Source organism: Anomaloglossus baeobatrachus, chromosome 1 (assembly GCF_048569485.1).
Source record: "Anomaloglossus baeobatrachus isolate aAnoBae1 chromosome 1, aAnoBae1.hap1, whole genome shotgun sequence".
NCBI lineage: Eukaryota > Metazoa > Chordata > Amphibia > Anura > Aromobatidae > Anomaloglossus > Anomaloglossus baeobatrachus.
Window position 1 is genome coordinate 480,031,662 of NC_134353.1, and position 11,603 is coordinate 480,043,264.

General features: G+C 51.2%; 1 protein-coding gene across 1 annotated transcript in view; it reads right to left on the reverse strand.

Moving 5' to 3' along the window:
- The window catches only part of SIN3B (SIN3 transcription regulator family member B), a 190,492-nt gene that overhangs the window by 70,599 nt on the left and 108,290 nt on the right, over window positions 1-11,603 (reverse strand). Inside the window, 4 exon segments of the mRNA XM_075315003.1 lie at window positions 540-709; window positions 849-1,452; window positions 8,015-8,172; window positions 8,175-8,197. Of these exon segments, the coding sequence (XP_075171118.1) occupies window positions 540-709; window positions 849-1,452; window positions 8,015-8,172; window positions 8,175-8,197 (955 nt within the window).

An 11,603-nucleotide genomic window follows, 5' to 3' on the forward strand; every position in this document is an offset into this window, starting at 1 on the left:
GCCTCTAAGGGTTGGTGAAGGAAAACGGCATGTGGCTCCAGCCTCTGTACCCGCAATGGGTACCTCAACCTTAACAGCACCGCCGACTTAGTGGGGTGAGAAGGGAGCATGCCGGGGGCCCTGTGGGGGCCCTCTTTTCTTCCAACCGATAAAATCAGCAGCTGCTGCTGACTAAAATGGGAGCATGAGTGGATGTGTGCCTCCTTCCACACAAAGCATAAAACTGAGGAGCCTGTGATGCACGGGAGGGTGTATAGGCAGAGGGGAGGGGTTACACTTTTTAAAGTGTAATACTTTGTGTGGCCTCCGGAGGCAGAAGCTATACACCCAATTGTCTGGGTCTCCCAATGGAGCGACAAAGAAATAAGAAATTGTTGCTCTATTTTTAAACCTTCTAACATCCTAAGAAAAATAAAGGACCTTTGACAAATGGTGTTTATGTAAGGTAGACATAAGGGAAATGTAATTTATTTACTAAAAAAAAAACAAAAAAAAAACCAAACAAACCTAAATCTATATCATATAAAAGATTGAGTCACCTGTCGGGTTATGTTCTGAATGAGTTTGTCCATGGTAAAGCCAATATAAGCATGTATAGTGAACATCTCCCGAAGTGTATCTTCATAATGAGTGGGATCTAGATTTCCAACCAGAAGGTTCCTCACCATGTCTAAGAATGCAGGATAATATTCTTCTAACTCCACCTCACCTAAAGTAAAAGAAGGGAATTAAAACTCATGGCTGTGTACACAAAAATACTAAAAATAAAAATACAGTTCTAATCTTATGATGAAAAAGAAATAATATGCAACAGCAATTTCAATCAGATCAATACATAGGATGCTCACTGGGCTGCTTAAGCCTGAGTTCCATGGCAGGCCCATTTGACTTCTCTTTCCGGCCATCGCACAGCAGTTTTTCTCTCTCCTTTTCAGTCCGATATTCCAGCAGCTGAAGCTGTGCCTGGCGATAGATCCTCAAGAGTCTAGAGCAAAGTGTGTGGTGCAACCGATAGAAGAAATACCAGTTATTGTTAGCAAAGAACAAGCTGTACATCTCTTCTGTCATCTTGGGTGGGGGCTCTGGTGGAGATCGTGTAGGCGTAGTGGGTTCTGGGGTCACCTCAGGGTTTGCAGCTTTCCTCCGACGTTCAGGAAGTTCAGTTACAGAAGGTTCCACGGTCGTTTCTGCGGGAGTATCATCGGGTGTAGAACTGAACAGAGACTGACAAGTGGAAGAGGATGAAGAGGAAGAGAAAAAAAGTTCAGGGATGAACTGATTTAGAACTTGGCGGATAGTGTCCTTATCCTCCTTCTGGATGGCTGGCTGTCTTTTCACATAGTAACTAATCAATGATGCTGCATCTTCTAATATTTGCCAGTCCTCATAGGTATAAATAAGATGTGGTCCACTGGATGTAGCCGTCCTGCCTTCTGGTTGTTGCTCCTGATGCTATTAGCATTAACAAGACAGGGGTAAAGAAAAAAAAAAAAATGTTACTGATATGTTACTGAAAGTTTGAGTTAAAGACCCTAAAATGGGTTTTCCCACGAACAGAGTTAATTTTAAAGTACATTTCAATTGAGAGAGCTTGGAATAATCATTTCCACAACTGGATGTGCAAAGAGGGAAAAAAAAAAAAAAAAGGTCCTGTGCTGAGATAATCTTATATGTGTCCCTGCTATGTACTGTGTAATGGCCGTGTCTGACCGTACAGGGACATGGTCTGATCATACCACATCTCCTGTGCTGAGATAATCTTATATATGTGCCCCTGCTATGTACTGTGTTATGCCAGTGTCTGACCATCCTGGCAGGGGAGAACACAGAGTATAAAGACATTACAGAATAAATAGGATAAAAGCAGATTCTTTTAAAACATTTCCCTGTTTGATTGTTAACATTTTACCTCAAAAAAAGTTAGTTGCGATCCCATGCTGCCCAGGAGCTGTGGTATGATCCCTGTACAGTCAGACACAGCCATTACACAGTACATAGCAGGGACACATATACAAGATTATCTCAGCACAGGAGTTGTGGTATGATCAGACCATGTTCCAGTACTGTCAGACACTGGCATAAAACAGTACTTAGCAGGGCCACATATATAAGATCTCAGCACAGGAGATGTGGTATGATTACACCATGTCCCTGTACGGTCAGACACGACCATTACACAGTTCATAGCAGGGACACAAAATTCTCAGCACAGTAATTTTTTTTTTTTTTTTTTAAAGAAGGGAATTTTGTTTACTTACCATAAATTCCTTTTCTTCTAGCTCCTATTGGGAGACCCAGACAATTGGGTGTATAGCTTCTGCCTCCGGAGGCCACACAAAGTATTACACTTTAAAAAGTGTAACCCCTCCCCTCTGCCTATACACCCTCCCGTGCATCACGGGCTCCTCAGTTTTGGTGCAAAAGCACGAAGGAGGAAACTTATAAATTGGTCTAAGGTAAATTCAATCCGAAGGATGTTCGGAGAACTGAAAACCATGAACCAAAAGAACAATTCAACATGAACAACATGTGTACACAAAAGAACAAACAGCCCGAAGGGAACAGGGGCGGGTGCTGGGTCTCCCAATAGGAGCTAGAAGAAAAGGAATTTACGGTAAGTAAACAAAATTCCCTTCTTTGTCGCTCCATTGGGAGACCCAGACAATTGGGACGTCCAAAAGCAGTCCCTGGGTGGGTAAAAGAATACCTCGATAAAAAGAGCCGAAACAGCCCCCTCTTACAGGTGGGCAACCGCCGCCTGAAGGACTCGCCTACCTAGACTGGCGTCTGCCGAAGCATAGGTATGCACCTGATAGTGTTTCGTGAAAGTGTGCAGACTAGACCAGGTAGCTGCCTGAGACACCTGCTGAGCCGTAGCCCGGTGCTGCAATGCCCAGGACGCACCCACGGCTCTGGTAGAATGGGCTTTCAGCCCTAAAGGAAGCGGAAGCCCAGAAGAAAGGTAGGCTTCAAGGATCGGTTCCTTGATCCACCGAGCCAAGGTTGACTTGGAAGCCTGCGAACCCTTACGCTGGCCAGCGACAAGGACAAAGAGCGCATCAGAACGGCGCAGGGGCGCCGTGCGAGACACGTAGAGCCGGAGAGCTCTCACCAGATCTAACGAGTGCAAATCCTTTTCACATTGGTGAACTGGATGAGGGCAAAATGAAGGTAAGGAGATATCCTGATTGAGATGAAAAGGAGATACCATCTTAGGAAGACATCTTGAGATAACCCTGAGGACGCTAGGAGCCAGGACTCAATGGCCACACAGTCAGGTTGAGGGCCACCGAATTCAGATGGAAAAACGGCCCTTGAGACAGCAAGTCCGGGCGGTCTGGGAGCGCCCACGGTTGACCCACCGTGAGATGCCACAGATCCGGGTACCACGACCGCCTCGGCCAATCTGGGGCGACGAGAATGGCGCGACGACAGTCTGACCTGATCTTGCGCAGCACTCTGGGCAGCATTGCCAGAGGAGGAAATACATAGGGCAGTCGAAACTGCGACCAATCCTGAACTAATGCGTCCGCCGCCAGAGCTCTGTGATCTTGAGACCGGGCCATGAATGCCGGGACTTGGTTGTTGTGCCGTGACGCCATGAGATCGACGTCCGGCGTTCCCCAGCGGCGACAGATCTCTCGAAACACGTCTGGGTGAAGAGACCATTCCCCCGCGTCCATGCCCTGTCGGCTGAGAAAATCTGCTTCCCAGTTTTCTACGTCCGGGATGTGAACTGCGGAAATGGTGGAAGCTGTGGCTTCCACCCACTGCAGAATTCGTCGGACTTCCTGGAAGGCTTGACGACTGCGAGTGCCGCCTTGGTGGTTGATGTATGCAACGGCAGTGGCGTTGTCCGACTGGATCCGGATCTGCCTGCCCTCCAGCCACCAATGAAAGGCCAATAGGGCTAGATACACTGCCCTTATCTCCAGAATATTGATCTGAAGGGGATGACTATCGGAGTCCAGGTTCCCTGAGCCCTGTGGTGGAGAAAAACCGCCCCCCCACCCTGACAGGCCTCGCGTCCGTCGTGACTACAGCCCAGGTTGGGGGTAGAAAGGATTTTCCCTGCGATAGAGAGTTGAGGAGGAGCCACCACTGAAGTGACGTCTTGGTTGCAAGGGAAAGAGACTTTCCTGTCGAGTGAAGTCGACCTCCTGTCCCATTTGCGGAGGATGTCCCACTGGAGTGGCCGCAGATGGAATTGCGCGAAGGGCACTGCCTCCATCGCTGCCACCATCTTCCCCAGGAAGTGCATGAGGCGCCTCAAGGGGTGCGACTGACCCCGAAGAAGCGATTGCACCCCTGCCTGCAGCGAAAGCTGCTTGTCCAGCGGTAGCATGACTACTGCTGACTGAGTATGAAACTCCATCCCAAGGTACGTTAGTGATTGGGTCGGTGTCAACTTGGATTTTGGGAAGTTGATGATCCACCCGAACTTCTGGAGAGTCGCCAGAGCGACAGAAAGGCTGTTTTGACACGCCATCTGAGAGGGTGCCCTGACCAGAAGATCGTCTAAGTAGGGAATCACCGAGTGGCCCTGAGAGTGTAGGACCGCCACAACAGATGCCATGACCTTGGTGAACACCCGTGGGGCTGTCGCCAGGCCGAAAGGCAATGCCACGAACTGAAGGTGTTCGTCCCCGATGGCGAAACGCAAAAAACGTTGATATTCGGGTGCGATCGGCACATGGAGATAAGCATCCTTGATGTCGATCGATGCTAGGAAGTCTCCTTGTGACATCGAAGCGATGACAGAGCGGAGAGATTCCATCCGAAACCGTCTGGTGCTCACATGTCTGTTGAGCAGTTTGAGGTCCAGAACGGGACGGAATGAGCCGTCCTTCTTTGGCACCACAAACAAGTTGGAGTAAAAACCACGACCATGTTCCTGGAGAGGAACAGGGATCAGTACTCCTTCTGTCTTCAGAGTGTTCACCGCCTGAAAAAGTGCCTCGGCTCGCTCGGGGGGCGGAGATGTTCTGAAGAAACGAGTCGGGGGACGAGAGCTGAACTCTATCCTGTAACCGTGAGACAGAATGTCTCTCACCCATCGGTCTTGGACATGTGGCCACCAGGCGTCGCAAAAGCGGGAGAGCCTGCCACCGACCGAGGATGCGGCTAGGGGATGCCGAGAGTCATGAGGAGGCCGCCTTGGAGGCAGTGCCTCCGGCGGCTTTTTGGGGGCGTGCCTTAGACCGCCACGCAAAAGAGTTCCTCTGGACCTTCTCTGGCCTGTTTGACGAGGAGGATTGGGACTTGGCTGAGGACCGAAAGGACCGAAACCTCTGTTGTATTTTTCGTTGCTGAGGTTTCTTCGGTTTGGCCTGGGGTAAGGACGAGTCCTTTCCCTTGGATTGCTTAATAATTTCATCCAATCGTTCGCCAAACAAACGGTCGCCGGCAAACCGGTTAAGAATTTCTTGGAAGCAGAGTCTGCCTTCCATTCGCGTAGCCACATGGCTCTGCGGACTGCCACCGAATTAGCGGATGCCACCGCTGTACGGCTAGCAGAGTCCAGGACGGCGTTCATGGCGTAGGACGAAAAAGCCGACGCCTGGGAAGTCAAAGACGCAACTTGCAGAGCAGAGGTACGTGTCACCGCATTAATCTCAGACAAACAAGCTGAGATAGCTTGGAGTGCCCACACGGCTGCAAAGGCCGGGGCAAAGGACGCACCTGTGGCTTCATAGATGGATTTCATCAGGAGCTCTATCTGCCTGTCAGTGGCATCCTTGAGCGATGAGCCATCTGCAACTGATACTACAGATCTAGCTGCCAGTCTGGAGACTGGAGGATCCACCTTGGGACACTGAGCCCAACCCTTAACTACGTCAGAGTGGAAGGGGTAACGTGTGTCATTAAGGCGCTTAGTAAAGCACTTGTCCGGAAAAGCTCTGTGCTTCTGGACAGCATCTCTGAAGTTGGAGTGATCGAAAAACGCACTCAGTGTACGTTTGGGAAACCTAAACTGGTGTTTCTCCTGCTGCGAAGCCGACTCCTCTATAGGTGGAGCTGGGGGAGAGAGATCTAGCACCTGGTTGATGGACGATATAAGGTCATTTACTATGGCGTCCCCTTCAGGTGTATCAAGATTGAGAGCAACGTCAGGGTCAGAGCCCTGAGCTGCGACGTCCGCCTCATCCTCCAGAGAGTCCTCAAGCTGAGACCCCGAGCAGTGTGAGGAAGTCGGGGAAGATTCCCAGCGAGCCCGCTTAGCCGGTCTGGGACTGTGGTCCGTGCAGGAGTCCTCCACATGAGACCTAGGGGCCACCCCGGGAGCACGCTGTGGCGCAGACCGAGAGGGGCCTGGAGGCGATGATCCAACAGTGCCTGGGGCCTGTGTAAGGACCGGTCTGGACTGCAAGGCTTCTAATATCTTGGCAGACCATTTGTCCATAGACTGAGCCATGGATTGTGAGAGTGACTCAGAGAGTTTCTCAGCAAAAACTGTCAGCTCTGTCCCTGCCGCCTGGACAGGGGAAGCAGGAGGGTCTGCCTGAGCCGAGGGGGCCCACTAGTGACCGAGGCTCCGGCTGGGCAAGTGCAACAGGGGTCGAGCATTGCTCACAGTGAGGGTAGGTGGAACCCGCAGGTAACATAGCCCTACAAGAGGTACAGGTTGCAAAAAAACCTTTTGTTTTAGCGCCCTTGCACTTTGTGGACGACATGCTGTTGTCTCCCAGGAGAGTGATCAGTGAGGGTATATAGCCAAAGCAAACAACCCGGCCGACAGAGAATGTATATATATATATATACATATACATATACTCCGGCACCCTAGGGGGACCAGCACCGGGTGACCGGTGTGGCCTACCGAACGCCCAAAGCGGAGTGTGTGTCCACCAGATTCCCTGCCTTAGGTCTCCCAGAGCTCGTTCCTGAAATCCTCCACCGGCAGAATGTTGTATAAAAATGGCTGCCGGAGCTCTCAGGGGAGGAGGGAGCCGTGGGCGGCGACTATTAAAGTGCGGGAATCTTGCGCCCTACAGTGATCAGTGAGGGGGGGGGGGGGGGGGGGGGACACCTAAAGTATGCTCCAGCCCTCACTGCCGACGTCAGGTCGACCGTCCTGCCCTTACCCCTGACTGGCAGGCCCGGGGGCGGGTGTTATGTACTAGGCCGCGATGAAGCCGGGGACTAGATTTAATACCGCGGCCGACAAACAGGCGCAGTCGGCGCGGAAGTCCCGGTCTTCACAAACCAGCAGCTGCTGCAGCGTCTGAGAAACCAGCGCTCCATGCACCGTCCCCATGGGGACACAGAGTACCTTTTGATGCAGGGCCTTGTCCCTGAGGATACAATAGACTCCTGTCCGTCAGATTCCCACAGGGGCTGCGGAGGGATCCCGGTCCCAGTGAATGGATGACCGGTTAGGATCCCACTTCATCCAGAGCCTCTAGGGATGGTGAAGGAAAACGGCATGTGGCTCCAGCCTCTGTACCCGCAATGGGTACCTCAACCTTAACAGCACCGCCGACTTAGTGGGGTGAGAAGGGAGCATGCCGGGGGGCCCTGTGGGGGCCCTCTTTTCTTCCAACCGATAAAATCAGCAGCTGCTGCTGACTAAAATGGGAGCATGAGTGGATGTGTGCCTCCTTCCACACAAAGCATAAAACTGAGGAGCCCGTGATGCACGGGAGGGTGTATAGGCAGAGGGGAGGGGTTACACTTTTTAAAGTGTAATACTTTGTGTGGCCTCCGGAGGCAGAAGCTATACACCCAATTGTCTGGGTCTCCCAATGGAGCGACAAAGAAATACACAATTGTGGAAATTATTTCTCCAAGATGTATTGATTAGAATTAACTTTGCTTGTGGGACATCCTCTAAGAACAAATGGTGAGAAAACTTTTCCTCTGCTCAAAGAAGAAAAATCCTTGCCTTCCTACAGTTTTCTGCACTACCACCTTTAAAAACACTATAGCTTGTACATTAGACAGTCCTACGGTATCATTACAGTTCGTGCTAGTTTTGCGAATAGTTAAATATATGATTGCTCTATAGCCTCACCTCATCATAGACACTCTCAATTTCATTGAGTAGACTCTTTGAGCGCAGAGCCTTGGTGTCATTCTGCTTGAAGTTCACAGCCTGATGATCAAGAGACTTAAGATATGCCCGCTCATATTGTTCCCGCCATGTCTTATTGAACCCTTGCTGAGCTTCCTCCACTCCTCCTCTTTTGCTTTTAATCTGTAAAACAGGATAGGGTTTGTGGTTAACATTTAGTGTTTCTTATGAAAAATGCAAGCAAACATCACAACAGGTTAAAGACCCATTAGGGATAAAGTTGGGAAACTGCAAACCTTTTGATATAAAAAAGAGAATTTTGTTTACTTACCATAAATTCTTTTTCTTATAGTTCCGTAATGGGAGACCCAGACCATGGGTGTTTAGTTTCTATCTCTGGAGGACACACAAAGTACTACACTTAAAGTGTAGCTCCTCCCCCTGAGCTTAAACACCCCCTGGTGAGCAGACCCAGCCAGTTTAGTGCAAAAGCTGAAGGAGAATAGCCACCCACAAGTAGAACAAAGCAATAGCCGGAACAACCGGAAACTCTGTCCACGACAACAGCCGGTGATAACACGCGGAACAAGAAAAGTGCCAACAGGCAACAGGGAGGGTGCTGGGTCTCCCATTACGGAACTATAAGAAAAAGAATTTACGGTAAGTAAACAAAGAAGGGAATTTTGTTTACTTACTGTAAATTCCTTTTCTTCTAGCTCCTATTGGGAGACCCAGACAATTGGGGTGTATAGCTACTGCCTCCGGAGGCCACACAAAGTATTACACTTTAAAAAGTGTAACCCCTCCCCTCTGCCTATACACCCCCCCGTGCATCACGGGCTCCTCAGTTTTGGTGCAAAAGCAGGAAGGAGGAAACTTATAAATTGGTCTAAGGTAAATTCAATCCGAAGGATGTTCGGAGAACTGAAAACCATGAACCAAAAGAACAATTCAACATGAACAACATGTGTACACAAAAGAACAAACAGCCCGAAGGGAACAGGGGCGGGTGCTGGGTCTCCCAATAGGAGCTAGAAGAAAAGGAATTTACGGTAAGTAAACAAAATTCCCTTCTTCTTTGTCGCTCCATTGGGAGACCCAGACAATTGGGACGTCCAAAAGCAGTCCCTGGGTGGGTAAAAGAATACCCCGATAAAAAGAGCCGACAACGGCCCTCCTCTTACAGGTGGGCAACCGCCGCCTGAAGGACTCGCCTACCTAGACTGGCATCCGCCGAAGCATAGGTATGCACTTGATAGTGTTTCGTGAAAGTGTGCAGACTAGACCAGGTAGCTGCCTGACACACCTGCTGAGCCGTCGCCCGGTGCCGCAATGCCCAGGACGCACCCACGGCTCTGGTAGAATGGGCTTTCAGCCCTGAAGGAATCGGAAGCCCAGAAGAACGGTAGGCTTCAAAAATCGGTTCCTTGATCCACCGAGCCAAGGTTGACTTGGAAGCCTGCGACCCCTTATGCTGGCCAGCGACAAGGACAAAGAGCGCATCAGAACGGCGCAGTGGCGCCGTGCGAGACACGTAGATCCGGAGTGCTCTCACTAGATCTAACAAATGCAAATCCTTTTCACATTGGTGAATTGGATGAGGGCAAAATGAAGGTAAGGAGATATCCTGATTGAGATGAAAAGGGGACACCACCTTAGGGAGAAAGTCCGGGACCGGACGCAGAACCACCTTATCCTGGTGAAATACCAGGAAGGGGGCTTTGCATGACAGCGCTGCAAGCTCTGACACTCTTCGGAGTGATGTAACTGGCACTAGAAATGCCACCTTCTGCGAAAGACGTGATAGAGAGACATCCCGCAGCGGCTCAAAAGGTGGTTTCTGAAGAGCCCGTAGAACCCTGTTGAGATCCCAGGGTTCCAGCGGCCGCTTGTAAGGTGGGACTATGTGGCAAACTCCCGGCAGGAACGTGCGGACCTGCGGAAGCCTGGCTAGACGCTTTTGAAAAAACACGGAAAGCGCCGATACTTGTCCCTTGAGAGAGCCGAGAGACAAACCCTTGTCCATTCCGGATTGAAGGAATAAAAGAAACGTGGGTAAGGCAAACGGCCAGGGGGTAAACCCCTTATCAGAGCACCAGGCTAAGAAGATCCTCCAAGCTCTGTGATAGATCTTGGCTGATGTTGGTTTCCTGGCCTGTCTCATAGTGACAATGACCTCTTGAGATAACCCTGAGGACGCTAGGAGCCAGGAGTCAATGGCCACACAGTCAGGTTGAGGGCCGCAGAATTCAGATGGAAAAATGGCCCTTGAGACAGCAAGTCTGGTCGGTCTGGGAGCGCCCACGGTTGACCCACCGTGAGGTGCCACAGGTCCGGGTACCACGACCTCCTCGGCCAGTCTGGAGCGACGAGGATGGCGCGGCGGCAGTCGGACCTGATCTTGCGCAACACTCTGGGCAGCATTGCCAGAGGAGGGAATACATAAGGCAGTCGAAACTGCGACCAATCCTGAACTAAGGCGTTCGCCGCCAGAGCTCTGTGATCCTGAGACCGTGCCATGAATGCCGGGACTTTGTTGTTGTGCCGAGACGCCATGAGATCGACGTCCGGCGTTCCCCAGCGGCAACAGATCTCTTGAAACACGTCCGGGTGAAGAGACCATTCCCCTGCGTCCATGCTCTGGCGACTGAGAAAGTCTGCTTCCCAGTTTTCTACGCCCGGGATGTGAACCGCGGAGATGGTGGAAGCTGTGGCCTCCACCCACAGCAGAATCCGCCGAACTTCTTGGAAGGCTTGACGACTGCGAGTGCCGCCCTGGTGGTTGATGTACGTGACCGCCGTGGCGTTGTCCGACTGTATGCGGATCTGCCTGCCCTCCAGCCACCGATGGAACGCCTTTAGGGCTAGATACACTGCCCTTATCTCCAGAACATTGATCTGAAGGGAGGACTCTGTCGGAGTCCAGGTTCCCTGAGCCTTGTGGTGGAGAAAAACCGCTCCCCACCCTGACAGACTCGCGTCCGTCGTGACCACAGCCCAGGATGGGGGGAGGAAAGATTTTCCCTTCGACAGAGAAGTGGGAAGAAGCCACCACTGAAGAGAGGTCTTGGCTGCCAGAGAAAGAGAGACGTTCCTGTCTAGGGACGTCGACCTCTTGTCCCATTTGCGGAGAATGTCCCATTGAAGTGGATGCAGATGAAACTGCGCAAAGGGAACTGCCTCCATTGCTGCCACCATCTTCCCCAGGAAGTGCATGAGGCGCCTCAAGGGGTGTGACTGGGCCCGAAGGAGAGATTGCACCCCTGTTTGCAGCGAACGCTGTTTGTCCAGCGGTAGCTTGACTATCGCTGAGAGAGTATAAAACTCCATCCCGAGGTAAGTCAGTGATTGGGTCGGAGTCAATTTTGACTTTGGGAAATTGATGATCCACCCGAACCTCTGTGTTGACAAGCCACCCGGGAGGGTGCCTTGACTAGAAGATCGTCTAAGTACGGGATCACCGAGTGGCCCTGAGAGTGTAGGACTGCCACAACGGATGCCATGACCTTGGTGAAGACCCATGGGGCTGTCGCCAGGCCGAAAGGCAGTGCCACAAACTGAAGGTGTTCGTCCCCAATGGCGAAACGCA